Genomic DNA, 18126 nt, shown 5'->3' on the forward strand with positions numbered 1-18126 from the left:
CAAAATGAAAGATACGGAGCGCTCCCAAATAACTTCTTAAGCTTTGGGTTTTGGGGAAAGTAGCAAGTCATGTCAAGTCAAAAGGCTCAAGTCCAAGTGAAGTCACAAGTCATTGATGTTAAAGTCTAAGTCGAGTTGCAAGTCTCTTTACATTTTGTCAAGTCGAGTCTAAAGTCATCAAATTCATGACTCGAGTCTGACTCGAGTCCAAGTCATGTGACTCGAGTCCACACCTCTGGTGGTTGGTAGTTGTGGGTTTCAGTAGGCCAAGGGAAACTTCGGTTTTTTTCAACCTGGGCCCTGTTTTCATAATTTTTTCTGTATATGTGAGTGCTGGATAAAACATTTTTTGAGGTCGCGCCAGTATTGAGCAGGGCAGGCAGCCTCCAGCCCAGCTAACGCTCGTACACAGGGCAACTGGCTCTCGTCAAAATTCGGCCTATAAACATGCATTTTTTTCACACTGACAGGCTCAGATAGTTACAATGAGTGTCCGACAACATACTAGAAAGGAGAAATTAACGTATGTCTCTACCTTTAGCTGGAGATCGCTGTGTGTTGTGAGCTGTGTCCAAATCTCACCACGCTACAAATCTCGTTCCGAAATCTCGCGATAACTCGCGACAAAACACCGGTGGAAAAACAGTTACCTGACTGAGGTGAAGAGAGATGACTGAAGTGATTTTCTGTTGGATTACCGAAGACTGTTATTTTAGTTTTATAGTGGAGGCAGAAAATCACTTCAGTCATCTCTCTTCACCTCAGTCAGGTAACTGTTTTTCCACCGGTGTTTTGTCGCGAGTTATCGCGAGATTTCGGAACGAGATTTGTAGCGTGGTGAGATTTGGACACAGCTCACAACACACAGCGATCTCCAGCTAAAGGTAGAGACATACGTTAATTTCTCCTTTCTAGTATGTTGTCGGACACTCATTGTAACTATCTGAGCCTGTCAGTGTGAAAAAAATGCATGTTTATAGGCCGAATTTTGACGAGAGCCAGTTGCCCTGTGTACGAGCGTTAGCTGGGCTGGAGGCTGCCTGCCCTGCTCAATACTGGCGCGACCTCAAAAAATGTTTTATCCAGCACTCACATATACAGAAAAAATTATGAAAACAGGGCCCAGGTTGAAAAAAACCGAAGTTTCCCTGTTTCAGTGAATTCTAGCTATAAATATACTCCTCCCCCCTTAACCCCGCTCCCCCGGCCCCGCCCACCTCTACCCCCCACCCCCAATCTCCCGAATTCGGAGGTCTCAAGGTTGGCAAGTATTGATACAGTGTTTGAAAAACACTGTATATAGAATAAGCTATTAAGACTCCATTTCCCACAATGCATTGCTGCTCAGCCTCCTCCGGTTGCTCTCGGTGTGTGCGTGTTGTGAGAGTGGGTGAGTGGCCGTGGTTGAGCAGCTCCAGCATCCTTTAGCCGGCAGTGTGTGTGTGCGTGTGTGTGTGTCACACAGGGTCCTTTTTTGAGGGAGGGGGAAGATGTAACCGTGGAAATTAACGTTTTTTTGGGGCGTGGGCACGATGTGGCGGTGAGGACACAGGAAATGACGGCGCGTTTGGATTTCGGGGCTCTCCCTTAGAGCGTTTTTGTTTCAATTTCCCTTTTTTTTTTTTTTAATGTATTTATTTTTTTTAGCCAGATAATGCGGAATACTTGTAGGCGTTAATTGGCGTCACTCGAGAAGATGAAGAAGCAGTTCAACCGGATGAGGCAGCTCGCCAACCAGACGGTGGGAAGGTAAGCAGGGGCGCATCTCCGTGTGCGCCATTCCTCACCTCCCCCCCACCCACTCCCCCATTAAAGCCACCCTTGCACCTAATTGGCTTTTTTAACCATTTCTTGCAGGGCTAATTAACACAATGCTGTTGTTACAGAATGCATGTAAGGCTTAAACGTGTGCGTGGGGGGTTCATTGGTACATGTTACCGCATAGGCAGCATGTGGGAGGGGCATTGCCCCCCACGCAGCCTGCCTGCCCACGGAAATGCGTCCTATCTGCTCTTCAATGCAAACACATGCGTGCAAGAAGAGGCGGTGTCTTTTTTTTTATTGTATTTTTTTTTAAGTGCACCAATGCAGCGTGGGCCTGCGACAGCAGGGCAAGTGGGAAAGGGGAAAAAGTCGCAATGTTTTCATTACGCAGTAACGTCAGCTGTTTGGAGGGGGGAACCCCCCCCCCCCCCTCCCCCCACACCTCCCACTATGCCACCATGCGTGGATACCTACAGTAAAGGTCGTCCACTGCATCAAGCAGGTGCTGCCTTCATTCCCACTTATAGATTTAGTGTGACCTTTCCCCCCTCCCCACTCATCATTATTGGTATTATTGCAAAACCTTTGACCTGAGAGGTGTTCACTGCTCAGCATTACACCCAAGTCCAAATTGGTGACTTGCTAAATAAACACCTCACAGGCTTTTTTTAATACTGTTTTTTTTATATATGAGTCATGCATGTGTGTGTGGGTGTGGGAGGTGTGATTCTGATGTGTGGGGATTAACAGGCAAAAGGGTGGGTCCTGGTTGGAGGTGTGTGGTGGCGCCTGCAACCTCCAGGATTTATCTCTCGCAGGTTTATCGTCAGAGTCACGGCAAGCCGATACGTTGTAGATATAAATATGTAATCATGCATAATGCATCTTCACAGGTCTTAGCCTCGCGGGCTTTTTGACGAGTCAACTTTGTGTCCGGTAATTAGCCCGTCGGGGTCCACTAGCGCTTAAAACATAAAGTACACCTGCACCATTCCACGGAAGCGCCTCTCTCTAGGATGCAGTGCAGTTCTACACCACAATAATACACCTTTATTTAAAAGTATCTTTTTTTTTTTTGTATTAGATATATAATGCATGCATTGGATCTCTCTGACCTACCTAATGATGCGTCCTCCCCACTGATGACCTTGAGCCCTGCTCGCTTCCGATACATATTAACGTGGAAAGGACCGTACAAAATCTTGCAAGATTTTGCATTTACAGTGGTGCCTCGATTTCCCTTACCACTACATTCTAAAAGGTCCTGTTATGTACGAGGGGAGTTGACGGCACAGACAACAAGGGGACGTAGTTTAGCTCTATGACTTATTATATATATATACTATATATATACAACACTAGATGTCCTGTGATATCAGTCATTGGATCAGCTCTATGGTGCCGATGTTAGCCCTTTTTAACTGGTCTTTAGCACAGCTGTATCCCGGTGTTAGTATAGATAAAGGTGGCACTCACCTGAAAGATTCCTTCAAAAGGGACGCACGATCAGTGGGACACAATTACATTTCCATTTTTACAGAATTTCTTTGTAGGAAATGCCTTCCAAAGCATCTTAAAAAGGGTAAAATCTCTTCAAATTCAGGGGTGCGATGCTCCCTCGACCCCCAAATGGACCCCTTAACCCCCAGATAATATTTTTTAATGTATCTATTGTCTATTTTTACACATAACACCTGGGGATGTGATTATACACTTATCTCACAAGACGATACACAATATTGGGTTCACAAAAACAGACGTGACACAATTTTAACATTAATCAAAAGTAGGGACCCATATTTCCTGATAGCTCTCCGGATTTTAAGAAAATTATACTTTGACAAGGTATGTGACTAAACAAGGAAATATGATTTTAATCTAGCTGGGTTAAAAAAAACAATGCAGGTGCATTTTGAGTTATTTTATAACATTAGCATGACATACACATTCTACAAATAAAAACAAAAATCTAATTAGTATCTCTGAGGGCTCCATCCACTCTTCTACTTCCGCTTTTACGAAAAATCCAATTGTAAAAACCTCATTCAGAATTTGGGGTTCAGTTTAAGAGCTATTTTGGTTTACAGACTATTTCTAGTCTTGCACCCATCACTGCTAACCATGCTTTCCCTCCCTCTCGTGTCGATAGTGCCTTTTTAAGATGACCAAGTCTGATGATGAACAGTTTTGCCTCATTCCAGCCACTTTGGGATACATTTTGACTCCTCGATAAACACTATTTTAGATATCTACCGATCCACAGCTTTGTTAGTAATATTTTTCCCAGGTTTCCAAACGTACCGACTGTCAAAGTATGACATGCTTTATTGACACCAATTCCGACTTTAAAAGGACCAATTACAACGTTTACAATCACATTTTTCATTCTCTGAATTTAATGACCGTAAGTCACTTTGGTCAGGTTGACCTAGGTGTGAATCTATCTGAGGAGATCTGGACAGAGATTTTAAGTAGAGTTCCTAAGTCTATTTGTGCTAGACACAGCCTTGTTCAATGCTTTTTGATTGATTGAGACTTTTATTAGTAGATTGCACAATACAGTACATATTCCGTACAATTGACCACTAAATGGTAACACCTGAATACGTTTTTCAACTTGTTTAAGTCGGGGTCCACATGCAAGCTAATACATCGTACCTATTATACCAAAGTCCAGCTGGCTAAGATGTATGACGGAATATTGGTATTATGTGATCTGTGTCAACAATCGCCAGCCCATCCCTGTGCAGTTATTGGGCTGAAATTCTTAATACTGTCTTTTGTAATTGGCAATAAGATCGAACAGAATCCTCTAAGCGGACTATGTAGGGTAGCTCCCCTGCCAAAGCAAATCCAAAAAGAACTTGGTAGCATTTACAATACTTTGTTGACTCAAAGGCTCATTGTGCTAAATTGGAGGAGATATTCTTTATCTCCTTAAATTGGAGAAAATTAGGCTGACATTGAACGGTTGTTCTCTGAAGTTTCAGGAAGCATGGGGTGGTTTACTAAAATGTGTAAAAGGTTGATCTCAAATTTAACCCAGATTAAAAAATAATTGAAAGGTAGATAATTCATGAGCCTTTTGTCTGCTGTTGTGTATTGCTGAACCGTGTTGGGGACATTTAGGAGTGCGGTTGTCTGTAGCTTCATGTCAATATTTGCCTTTTTTTAATTTATTTTTATTTTATATGTAATTTTTTGTGGGTTACATGTTTGGGGGAGGAAAAAAGAACGATTGACATGTGTTTAATAATTTCCTGATTGTATACTGTACAGGCCAAAAGTTTAGACACACCTTCTCCTCATTCAATGTGTTTTCTTTATTTTCATGACTATTTACATTGTAGATTGTCACTGAAGGCATCAAAACTATGATTGAACACATGTGGAGTTATGTACTTAACAAAAAAAGGTGAAATAACTGAAAACATGTTTTATATTGTAGTTTCTTCAAAATAGCCACCCTTTGCTCTGATTACTCTTTTGCACACTCTTGGCATTCTCTCGATGAGCTTCAAGAGGTAGTCACCTGAAATGGTTTTCACTTCACAGGTGTCATAGTTTTGATGCCTTTAGTGACAATCTACAATGTAAATAGTCATAAAAATAAAGAAAACACATTGATGTGTATGTATATATATATATATATATATATATATATATATATATATATATATATATATATATATATATATATATATATATATATGTATATATATATATATATATATATATGTATATATATATATATATATATATATTGATATATTGATATGTATATATATTGATATGTATATATATATATATATATATATATATATATATATATATATATATATATATATATATATATATATATATATATATATATATATATATATATATATAGTACAGGCCAAAAGTTTAGACACACCTTCTCCTCATTCAATGTGTTTTCTTTATTTTCATGACTATTTACATTGTAGATTGTCACTGAAGGCATCAAAACTATGAATGAACACATGTGGAGTTATGTACTCAACAAAAAAAGGTGAAATAACTGAAAACATGTTTTATATTGTAGTTTCTTCAAAATAGCCACCGTTTGCTCTGATTACTCTTTTGCACACTCTTGGCATTCTCTCGATGAGCTTCAAGAGGTAGTCACCTGAAACAGGTGTCATAGTTTTGATGCCTTTAGTGACAATCTACAATGTAAATAGTCATAAAAATAAAGAAAACACATTGATATATATATATATATATATATATATATATATATATATATATATATATATAGTACAGGCCAAAAGTTTGGACACACCTTCTCCTCATTCAATGTGTTTTCTTTATTTTCATGACTATTTATAATGTAGATTGTCACTGAAGGCATCAAAACTATGAATGAACACATGTGGAGTTATGTACTTCACAAAAAAAGGTGAAATAACTGAAAACATGTTTTATATTCTAGTTTCTTCAAAATAGCCACCGTTTGCTCTGATTACTGCTTTGCACACTCTTGGTATTCTCTCGATGAGCTTCAAGCATACCTGTGAAGTGAAAAGCATTTCAGGTGACTACCTCTTGAAGTTCATCGAGAGAATGCCAAGAGTGTGCAAAAAAGTAATCAGAGCAAAGTGTGGCTATTTTGAAAAAACTAGAATATAAAACATGTTTTCAGTTATTTCACCTTTTTTTGTTAAGTACATAACTCCACATGTTTTATATGTGTAAAATAACTTTACACTACTTTATATTAGAAATGGCAACAGCGGAGGATGAATGTCCCATAGCAAGAAGATAGAGAAAATGACTACAGAGGTGGATGCACGCAATATTTCAGGATTTATGCAGATCCCAAATACAGATCAGCAGGTACTAGAAGGTAATAAAAGTTGCTTTTGCATAATATTGCGAAAAAACCCTGCCAGATAATATGTCTTACCTTATACACACACCATAATAATACTCCTATGTTGAAGCACATCAAGCGGTGCGGCTCCATAGCTTACCAAAGTCGTACTAAAACATTTTGATAGATTTTTGAGCGCCGTGTGCATCGTTCTATATTTTCAATGGAACATTTCAAATGTTGGTGTTGTTTACTTGAGACATATTGCCATCATAGTGCAGTCTACACGTATCTCTTATGTTTGACTGGTCACACTTATCATTACACCATGTACCAAATAAAATAGCTTTGAGGTGGGTAAGCTCAACCAAACTTGTTCCTTACATTAGGCGCATTAGCTGGTTATAAGGCGCACTGTCGAGTTTTGAGGGAAAAAAAAGATTTTTAGTTAATTAATTGTTTTGATGCCTTCAGTGACAATCTACAATGTAAATAGTCATGAAAATAAAGAAAACACATGGAATGAAAGGTGTGTCTAAACTCTTGGCCTGTACTGTATGTCAAAAACCCCAATAAACAAATGTTTTGGAAAAAAAAAAGACTTAATGTGCGGTTCCAATTCCTCTCGCGCGACCAGACAGATATGTTTCTGACTATAAAAAAAACAAAGAACCACTCAAGACAGCTTTTCTGTAATGGAGAACTACTGTCAAGTCTTAATCTTGCGAAATCTCTAAATATCTCGTCACGCCCCTAATGACAACTTATGCAACCACATGAATGCGCGACACAGTGTTTTGATGAGACATGTGATTCTGCGGCCTCCATGTGCTTGCACGTGCAATTTTGCTTGTTTTGGATACATATACATCACCAGGGAAGATATAATTAATCTTCCAGGTGGTCCGAAACACGTCAGTTACATTTGAAAGAGGCTTTAATTCCATTGCCGCCATCAATGTGACAGTACCCACTGCAAAAACTGAAATCTAATTAAGATTAAATATAAATATATATAAATATTTTCTGTCTGATAAGATAATTCTTCTCACTAAGCAGATTTTATGTTATAGAGTGTTTTACTTGTTTTAAGGGTTTTGGTCCTAAATGATCTCAGTAAGACAGGGGTGTCCAAACTTTTTCCACTGAGGGCCACACACTGAAAAATCAAAGCAAGCGGGGGCCATTTTGATATTTTTTATTTTTAAAAACCAATACAATATATGTATAAAAAATATACATTTAGGCCTCCACTCAGGCTTAATCCCAGGGACCCCATAGGGTTTCGGTTAAAAAAAAAAAAAAAAAAAAGTGTCATTATTTAGTAGTAGTATTATTATTATTCAAAGTTTAAATATCTACATCAACGTTAGGTATATCTGTCAATATAACATTTTTTTTTTAAGATTTAAGTTGTATGCCCTTTTTGTCAAAGACAACCCTGTTTTTTTATGGAAAAAATACAAAATATGCAATATTTTCCCCCAATAAAATGTTAAAGTGGAACATTTCAGATTATATAATAATTGGAGCTCATAACATTACTCATAACAACATTGATTTTAATGTATTATTATTTTTTGAGCAATGACACTAAAAAAAAAAAAAGGCCCACTAAAATGATTGGGGATCCAAAAGGGTCCTGCTCAGTAAAGTGTTAAAAAATAAATCGTAATTTTTAAAAAAACTGTTAACACAATAGTCTCGAGGTCAACTTCAGATCCATCTGTCAATTATAACTTGTATTGTTGTTTGTTATGTTCCTTGTTTGTTCATTTTAGGCCCTTCTTTAAAAAAAAAAAAAAACATAGTTTTTTATATGGCAAACACAAAATATGCAACATTTTCCCCAAAAAATATCTCAAAGTGGAATATTTAATGTGACCTAATTGGAGCCTTGAATAGGTCAATAATTCATAATAACATTGTTTTTGATTCATTATTATGTTTTAAAGAAAGAAACAGCCTACATGACAGCTTAGTGTTATTAGAGTCAACATAGCAACATTTTATTGTCACCTGTTTACTCTTTTATACTACTTTTTATGTTTTTTTTATCGTATTTTTAGAATGTGCCGTGGGGCCGTTAAAAAATTACCTGCGGGCCGCAAGTGGCTCCCGGGCCGCACTTTGGACATACCTGCAGTAAGATATTGGAGCTTGTAGCTGAGATTTTATGACCTATATTGAATACAACATGCTTGAAACTAGAATATCAACTGATGCAAAGTTGTGTCATCAACACTCACGAGTATAAAACTACTTTTTTAAAGTAATAATTCTTACTTCAAGCATGAAAAAAAAAAATCATGATGCCGAGCGCATATCATTATGTCAAGATAATGGCACTAGCATTTACTTAATTTAAGAATATTTTTCAACATATTGAGCAAAAAGGTCTCATTTTTTTTCTACCAAGAAAAGTGCACTTGTTATTAGTGAGAATATACATATTTTAAGGTATTTTTGGGTTCATTGAGGTTAGCTAATTTTACTTGTTTTGGAAAGCCTTGACAAGCCGAATATTCTTGTTCTATTGGCAGATCATTTTGCTTAGTTCAACACTGACTTTTTGCAGTGCAAGACCAGGCTTGCAACAAAATTACCCAAGACAGCCGGTAAGCGCCATATTAACCTTGAATGCGAGGCTTGACAGTCACAATGACGTCCAACTGTCCTATTTAGTCAAAATGAGGAAAGTAATGAGTATTCCTAGGGACTTCCATTCTATTCTTAGAGAAGTGTTAATGACGTTTGCTGCTGTACTCTGCACTGTTAAACAGGTACAGTAGCAGTCCCTTAAGGTGCAATCTCCACCTTCAGGGCTAATTATTGAGTTAATTTTGTACATTTTCAGTGTTAAATTTGTAGCTACAATATGTTCCCAACTGTAACCCTGTCTTTGGAAGCACATTATTAAGAAAATGTGAGCAAGAATTGACATAAAAAAAGTATTTCACATCAGGCATCACTCTTCCATCCGTTAAGGTGGGATGAGGTTTCCATGGCGATGGTGTGAAACTGTGATATCGCAAGTCAGACACTTCATTCTCAGCTGCCATCTCATTTTGTGCTGATAAAAATGGGAGCCTGTAAAAGACAAGAAAACATTATACATTGTTAACTTGGAAGCATGATGTCTCGATACCTTCTAGGTTTTTCCTTTCGTCCTCTTGAATCTGATACAGTCTTCCGCCTGATGTCGCTTCACAAAGGACAGCTTTGTAAAATAGCAGGCTTTGCTACACATCTTACACAGTGTCGATGTTAAACGTGGGTAAAGTGCACACTGGCACTTCTTGGAGCCACACACACTGTCGGAGACACCGCTCATTAGCATTAAAGCAACAGACACACACACAATTGCATGTTTCTATTAGGGGTTAATGTAGTTTCCGGACCATAGGGCGCACAGGATTATAAAGCGCACTGCAGATTAATGGTCTATTTTTGATATTTTTTCATATATAAATCGCACCGGATTATAGGGCGCATTAAAGGAGTCGTATTATTATGATTTTTTTCTAAATGGAAAACACTTCCTTGTGGTCTACATAACATGTAATGGTGGTTCTTTAGTCAAAATGTTGCATAGATGATGTTTTATAGATCATATTCAAGCCGCTTTCTGACAGTCGCTTCCGAATGCACCGTTTTGTGGGCGGTCTTAGTTACGTGGCTCACCTTCGGCAGCGTCTTCTCCCCGTCATCTTTGTTGTAGCGGTGCAGCGTGCAAGGACGGGAGTGGAAGAAGTGTCAAAAGATGGAGCTAACTGTTTTAATGACATTCAGACTTTACTTCCATCAATAACGGAGCAGCATCGCCTCATCCGGAAACAACGACACAGGAAATGTGTCCCGTGAAAAACCGTCCGACCGGAACTCAAATAACTAAAGTTCCTTGGGTGAATAATGTAAACTCACTACACCGGTATGTTTTAGCGCTTTCATGGCGAGTTTACTGACAGATATAAGTAAGAACTTGACACTACTTTATGTTAGAAATGGCAACAGATGAATGTCACATAACAGAGAAGAAGCTTATTGACTACGGTGTCGGCACGGACTAAAAAGGCGGCCACGCGCAACTTTTCAGGATTTATGCAGATCCCTAATACAGATCAGCAGGTACCAGAAGGTAAGAACAGTTGCTTTTGCATAATATTGCGAAACAAAACGCCAGATAATATGTCTTACCTTATACACACACCATAATAATACTCCTATGTTTAATGCGCCGACAATCGTTCAAGCGGTGTAGCTTCATAGCTTAAAAAAGTCGTACTAAAACATGAGCGCCTTGTGTAATGTTCTATATTTTCAATGGAACATTTAAAATGTTGATGTTGTTTATTTGAGACCCATCATAACGTAGCCTACACTTATCGCTTATGTTTGACTGCCATCTACTGGTCACACTTATCATTTCACCATGTACAAAATAAAATAGCTTCAATCATTCAATCAATGTTTATTCATATAGCCCTAAATCAAAAGTGTCTCAAAGGGCTGCACAAGCCACAACGACATCCTCGGTTCAGAGCCCACATAAGGGCAAGGAAAAACTCACAACCCAACAAAATCCCCCCCCCCCCCCCTTCCTCTATAGGGGAGACCTGATGCAATGGACGTCGAGTGGGTCTAGCATAATATTGTGAAAGTCCAGTCCATAGTGCATCTAACATAATAGTGAGAGTCCAGTCCATAGTGGATCTAACATAATAGTGAGAGTCCAGTCCATAGTGGATTTAACATAATAGTGAGAGTGCAGACCATAGTGGATCTAACATAATAGTGAGAGTCCAGTCCATAGTGGATCTAACATAATAGTGAGAGTCCAGTCCATAGTGGATTTAACATAATAGTGAGAGTGCAGACCATAGTGGATCTAACATAATAGTGAGAGTCCAGTCCATAGTGGATCTAACATAATAGTGAGAGTCCAGTCCATAGTGGGGCCAGCAGGAGACCATCCCGAGTGGAGACGGGTCAGCAGCGCAGAGATGTCCCCAACCGATGCACAGGCGAGCGGTCCACCCCGGGTCCCGACTCTGGACAGCCAGCACTTCATCCATGGCCACCGGACCTGTGCCCCCCCCCCCCCCCCCCTCCACAAGGGAGAGGGGGGCAGATGACAAACGGCAGATCAACTGGTCTAAAAAGGGGGGTCTATTTAAAGGCTAGAGTATACAAATGAGTTTTAAGATGGGACTTAAATGCTTCTACTGAGGTAGCATCGCTAACTGTTACCGGGAGGGCATTCCATAGTACTGGAGCCCGAATAGAAAACGCTCTATAGCCCGCTTCGAGGTGGGTAAGCACAACCACAATTATTCCTTACAAAAGGCGCACTGTCGAGTTTGGAGAAAAAACTAAATATTTTAAGTGCGCCTTATAGTCCGGAAAAAACGGTACTTAAAAGCACTTTTAGTCTAAATTCCAGCACTACGACTAAATGTTGGCCAATACACTGTGATATGAATAAACAATCCAAAAAAAGTGTTTTATGCGACCTTTAACATGTTGTTGTTGTTATTGGCTCCACGGGTACATTTGTACAAATCGGACATCGAGGGACCTGACAATGTACATCGCTAGAGATGTCCGATAATGGCTTTTTTGGCGATATCTGATATTCCGATATTGTCCAACTCTTAATTACCGATTCCGATATCAACCGATACCGATATATACAGTCGTGGAATTAACACATTATTATGCCTAATTTTGTTGTGATGCCCCGCTGGATGCATTAAACAATGTAACTTTACCATGAATTGATTAACGTGGACCCCCGACATAAACAAGTTGAAAAACTTATTCGGGTGTTACCATTTAGTGGTCAATTGTACGGCATATGTACTGTACTGTGCAATCTACTAATACAAGTTTCAATCAATCAATCAAAAACAAGGTTTTCCAAAATAAGAGAACAACTTCAACTCCAGTTATGGAAAAAAATGCCAACATAGCACTGCCATATTTATTATTGAAGTCACAAAGTGCATTCTTTTTTTTTAACATGCTTCAAAACAGCTTGGAATTTGGGACATGCTCTCCTTGAGATAATTCTGATACCCACTACAACTATGGGAAATACTATACTTTGACTTTCACAAAGTGCATAATTTTAAAAAAATTTTAAAACATGCCTCAAAACAACAGCTCCAAAAACAATGAAGGCACACAGCTTTAGTCCAGAGTATACTAAAGCAGTGGTCCCCAACCACCGGGCCGCACAAGAAATTTAAAAAAAAAAAAATTTTTTTTTTTTTTTAAAAATGAAATCAACATAAAAAACACAATATATACATTATATATCAATATAGATCAATACAGTCTGCAGGGATACAGTCCGTAAGCACACATGATTGTATTTATTTATGTAAAAAAAAAAAAATATATATATATATATATTTTTTTAAATACCCCACCCCCCCACCCCCCCACCGGTCCGTGGGACAAATTTTCAAGCGTTGACCGGTCCGCAGCTACAAAAAGGTTGGGGACCACTGTACTAGAGCATACTTGCCAGCCTTGAGACCTCCGAATTCGGGAGATGGTGGGAGGGGGGTTTGGTGAGTAGGGGGTGTATATTGTAGCGTCCCGGAAGAGTTAGTGCTGCAAGGGGTTCTGGGTATTTATTTTGTTGTGTTTATGTTGTGTTACGGTGCGGATGTTCTCCCGAAATGTGTTTGTCATTCTTGTTTGGTGTGGGTTCACAGTGTGGCGCATATTTGTAACAGTGTTAAAGTTGTTTATATGGCAACCCTCAGTGTGACCTGTATGGCTGTTGACCAAGTATGCGTTGCATTGTGAAAAGCCGTAGATATTATGTGACTGGGCCGGCACGCAAAGGCAGTGCCTTTAAGGTTTATTGGCGCTCTGTACTTCTCCCTACGTCCGTGTACACAGCGGCGTTTTAAAAAGTCATACATTTTACTTTTTGAAACCGATACCGATAACTTTGAAACAGATACCGATAATTTACATTTTAAAGCATTTATCGGCCGATAATATCGGCAGATCGATATTATCGGACATCTCTATGCATCACGTGTGTCAAAATGTCAGTACTTCTGTGATGCATTGACATCACCCCTCTTATAAACGTTGCCTTTTCCACGCTGAAATGACTGTGTGGTGACTGCACAAGAATTATACCGCGCTAATGCTTCGTCTTGTAATTACCGAGATTTACTCGCGTGCTGACTCAAGCATAAAGCCGACACTTAGAGGGGGAGCGCTTTTAACCTTCTCGCTGGAGCCGTCAGTGTTGCTGCCCAGTCTCCGCAAACAAAAATAACCTATCCAACACTGGTTAATCAGTTTTATTGCAAAGATGTGTGTTTGAGTGTTTCTTAATGGAACGATGGACTTTTAAAGCGGCCGGTTTCCTCTTTTGAGTCATTGCTATTTATTCGGAGCTTGAAGGTCTTTTGAGGGCATCAGGTGTGCTGTGTCAGCATCTCTCAAGCTACCCCAGGCTGCCGCTACCTCCCAGGGTGACATCCATGTCATGTGATCGCCCACTTGACCAATGGCCTCTCTGTGGAGCAGTGTTGGATGCCGGAGGATGTGCAGCCATGCATGCACTGCAGCGTAAAGGAGACGCGTGATGGGTAGAGTGGGAGAGACAGCGGGCAAACATGGCCGACTTCTGGCCTGTTTTCATGCTTTCTTCCCAACTATAACTTTTGGAACACTGAGCGAGAGGATTTTTGCAAAAATTACAACTGGGCATTCATCACTCTGTCCCCACATCTGCGGTCGCCTCCAAGGTTTCTCATTGTCATCCCATTGGGCTGAGTTTTTTTCTTGCCCTGATGCGGGATCTGAGCCGAGGATGTCGTTGTGGCTTGTGCAGCCCTTTGAGACACTCGTGATTTAGGGCTATATTAGTAAACTTTGATTGATTGATTGATTGATATAACAAGATGTATCATTTGTTTTCAAAACACTTACAACAAAGTGGCACCCCGTTTTTATGACTTGATGAAAATTCCAAGCGCAAACACTGATTATTGTCAAATGCTTGGAATTGTGTGAATACAAACAATTGTAAGCTTTTGACTTTATATAATAATCATATGCAGTTAGACATAGGATTTAAATTGTTTTAAGTGGCATTAAAAAGCATTGGATTAGATTCGCTGATACCTGTAGAAACCCTGACAATAATCTAATGACATCCAGTAACATATATAATAATTAGAAGAACACAAACATCATTACCACAGGCAGGCAACAGCACCAAATTTGACCCCTGGTCATCAAACTGTCATAACTTCACATTAGGTGATTAGATCTCCAACATTGGTATAGCAACTGTCCTGAATGTGCTTTTGAGTGAGCTCCTTTTTTCCCCGTCGAAGAACGAGATGAGAACTAATCAAAACAAATGCACTTTGACAAAACAAAATTAACTGACAACTTTGTCAACAAATATAAACCAAATGTTGACAGAAATGTAATTGGATCATATCTAATGTCTTGCAGAGTGGCAGGACGATTTAGCAATACTGTATGCGTGAAGGAAAGTAGGCAGGGGCTGAGTTGTAGAGGTGATACAACCGGAACTACCATCTTTGCAAGAGAGGGGAATGTCATTTTTCACCACAAAATACCGTATGCTGCTATACTGTAACAAATTAGGCACTGCAGTATGTCTGCGCCTGGGAGAAAGAGGAGAGTCGACATATGGACATAGTTCACGTTTATTGCTTATTCGCCGTGTATGAGTGATTATCACAGTGTTTCCCGCACATTAATTTATTTGTGGCGGCCCGGCACGAAAGAATTAAGGCTGCGACAAATAGATTATTTTTTTTTTTTTTTTTTGTTGTCCTGTCCAGCTTCTCAGGCAAATCATATAGTTGATGTAGATGCCCATATCGGCTGTTCAGATTTAATTTACAAAATACAAGTGTAGGATCAAGATTTTTGGAGCTCTTTGTTCAGTGGATCAGATGTTTGATGAAGCTTTGTGTCTATCTACCACCACTACTGTTTTCTGATTATTTGTTACTGACTGTGGCAGGACACCTCTGCCTCTGTTTCACTTTATGTTGCTGGTAAATAATATGGTTGTAGTAGTAGGCTAAAGTTAAATTATTTAGTATGCACTAATTAAAGGGGCAGAGCTTTAAGGGACATTTTAGCTTTTATATTTTTATAAGATATATTTTTTGTAAGAACCACAATTAATAAATATATTTCAGTGAATAACTTATTGTTCAAATCTGTATATAAATATGTACATAAAGTGTTGTAATTGTATTGTAAAATTGATGGATGGATGGATGGATGAAACAAAACTGTTATTATTAATTAGTAAGTATACATTTTTTTAGCCTTTTTAGAGGAAATCATATCATTGTAGTAAATTATGCAAATTACTCGATGATGTCATGTGACCACGCCCATAGCCACGCCCCCACCGCCACAGGTATCTTGGCAGTTTATGGGAAACACTGTATCAACAAGTGAAGCGAGTGACAATTTGCATAATTTATAATTATTGTGTTATGTTATTGTGTGAATGCTCCAAAGCATTCACACATATGGTTTTGTACACCAAAATTCATCTTTTTATTATTATTATTCTTCTCCAGATTTTGGTGCGCTCTACCTTCCACATTTTTCACCCGATTCAAACTGTTCCAACTTCAAACTGTTCAGCCTATTAGGGAATCGCGAGCTTTTTCTGGGAAAATTCAAAAAATTCCCAGAATTCCAGGTTTTCCGGGACATTTTTCCCATTCAAAATTAATTGGCCATTTTTCGAACTTCCACCATTTTCACATTTTTCAACCGATTAAAACCATTCCACCTTCAACGCATTCTGCCATCCTGGAAATTAAAACTGTCATTTTTTCAAGTAAAAAAAATTCCAAGAATTCCCAGAATTCACGTTATTTCAAACCCTTTTTTCACCCTTTTTTCTGTCGACTACTCCTTCCCCAATTTTTCAACTGTTCTACCGTCCAAACATTCCTCTTAATCAGGACAAAAAACAAAGTTGTTTTTTGAACTGGAAAAATTCCCGGTTTTCTGGAAATTCCAGGAATTCCGTAATACCTTTTCTCAATTAAAGATATACTTCAACATTTCTCGACCGATTTGAAAAATTCCAACACCAACCATTTAACTGATTCAGAACATTCAAATTTTGGGACATTTTCCCAAAAATTTCCTCTTTTCCCTAAATTCCCAAATTTCCACGAAATTCTCATTGAAAAGAATGGGACATTTTTCAAAGTTCCACAACTTCCACATTTTTTATCCGATTCGAACAGTTCCAACTTCAAAATATTCAGCCTGTTCAGGAATTGTGTGCTCCCTATCAACAATTGTAAAAAAAAAAAATCCCGGCTTTCCTTGTACTCTCAGTTATCATGGACATTTTCCCCATTCAAAATGAATTGGCCATTTTTCGAACTTCCACCATTTCTACATTTTTCAACCTATTAAAACCATTCCACCTTCAACACATTAAAACCATCCTGGAAATTCAAACTATAATTTTTTCAAGTTCAAAAAGATTCCAAGAATTCCCGGAATTCCTGTTTTTTTCAAACCCTTTTTTCACCCTTTTTTCTGCCGACTAATCCTTCCACATTTTTCAACCCACTTCAACCGTTCCACCGTCCAAACATTCCTCTTAATCTTGGACGCCCCTGCTTATTTCGGCAAGACAATGCCAAGCCACGTGTTACAACAACGTGGCTTCATAGTAAAAGAGTACGGGTACTAGACTCGCCTGCCTGTAGTCCAGACCTGTCTCCCATTGAAAATGTGTGGCGCATTATGAACCGTTGAACAACTTAAGCTGTACATCAAGCAAGAATGGGAAATAATTCCACCTGAAAAGCTTCAAAAGTTGGTCTCCTCAGTTCCCAAATGTTTTCTGAGTGTTGTTAAAAGGAAAGGCCATATAACACAGTGGTAAAAATGCCCCTGTGCCAACTCTTTTGCAATGTTTTGCTGCCATTAAATTCTAAGTTAATGATAATTTGCAAAAAAAATTAAGTGTCTCAGTTCGAACATTAAATATCTTGTCTTTGCAGTCTATTCAATTGAATGTAAGTTGAAAAGGATTTGCAAATCATTGTATTCTGTTTTTATTTACGAATTACACAACGTGCCAACTTCACTGGTTTCGGGGTTTGTATTTAAAAGACTAAAATGTTGAGAAATTTAGTCCACTAAAACTAATTTAATTTATATGACTTTACTAAATCCAAAATAGACTTTAGTCAAAAGACTGACTAAAACGAAAATTAAAAAAAACAGCTTTCAAAATCAACACTGCACCCGCCATGACATTTTGCTGCGAGGTCAATTGCAGGGGCCGTAGCTTACTAAACTCGTCCTAGAAAATGTAATTGATTGCACCCGCATTTTACACACTTTTAGTAGACAGAAAGGCCATGCTAAATTGTGAAACTTGAAGCTTCAGTTGCATGAATTTGATACGAGCTTGGGGCAAATTGATTAACTTTTGATTATGTTCTGAATCCGTA

At 38.7% G+C, this 18126-nt stretch overlaps 1 protein-coding gene across 4 annotated transcripts in view; it reads left to right on the plus strand.

Annotated features, from left to right (window-relative positions):
* Positions 1-1441: 1441 nt before the first annotated feature.
* The window catches only part of arhgap44a (Rho GTPase activating protein 44a), a 95418-nt gene continuing 78733 nt past the window's right edge, over positions 1442-18126 (plus strand). For all 4 annotated transcript variants that reach the window (XM_062037209.1, XM_062037212.1, XM_062037210.1 and 1 more), the window contains exon 1: positions 1442-1749. In XM_062037209.1, coding sequence (XP_061893193.1) covers positions 1697-1749 — 53 coding nt within the window. In that variant the 5' untranslated portion in view covers positions 1442-1696. The remainder of the gene's footprint in view (positions 1750-18126) is intronic.

This window comes from Entelurus aequoreus, linkage group LG25 (genome assembly GCF_033978785.1).
Source record: "Entelurus aequoreus isolate RoL-2023_Sb linkage group LG25, RoL_Eaeq_v1.1, whole genome shotgun sequence".
Classification (NCBI taxonomy): Eukaryota; Metazoa; Chordata; class Actinopteri; order Syngnathiformes; family Syngnathidae; genus Entelurus; species Entelurus aequoreus.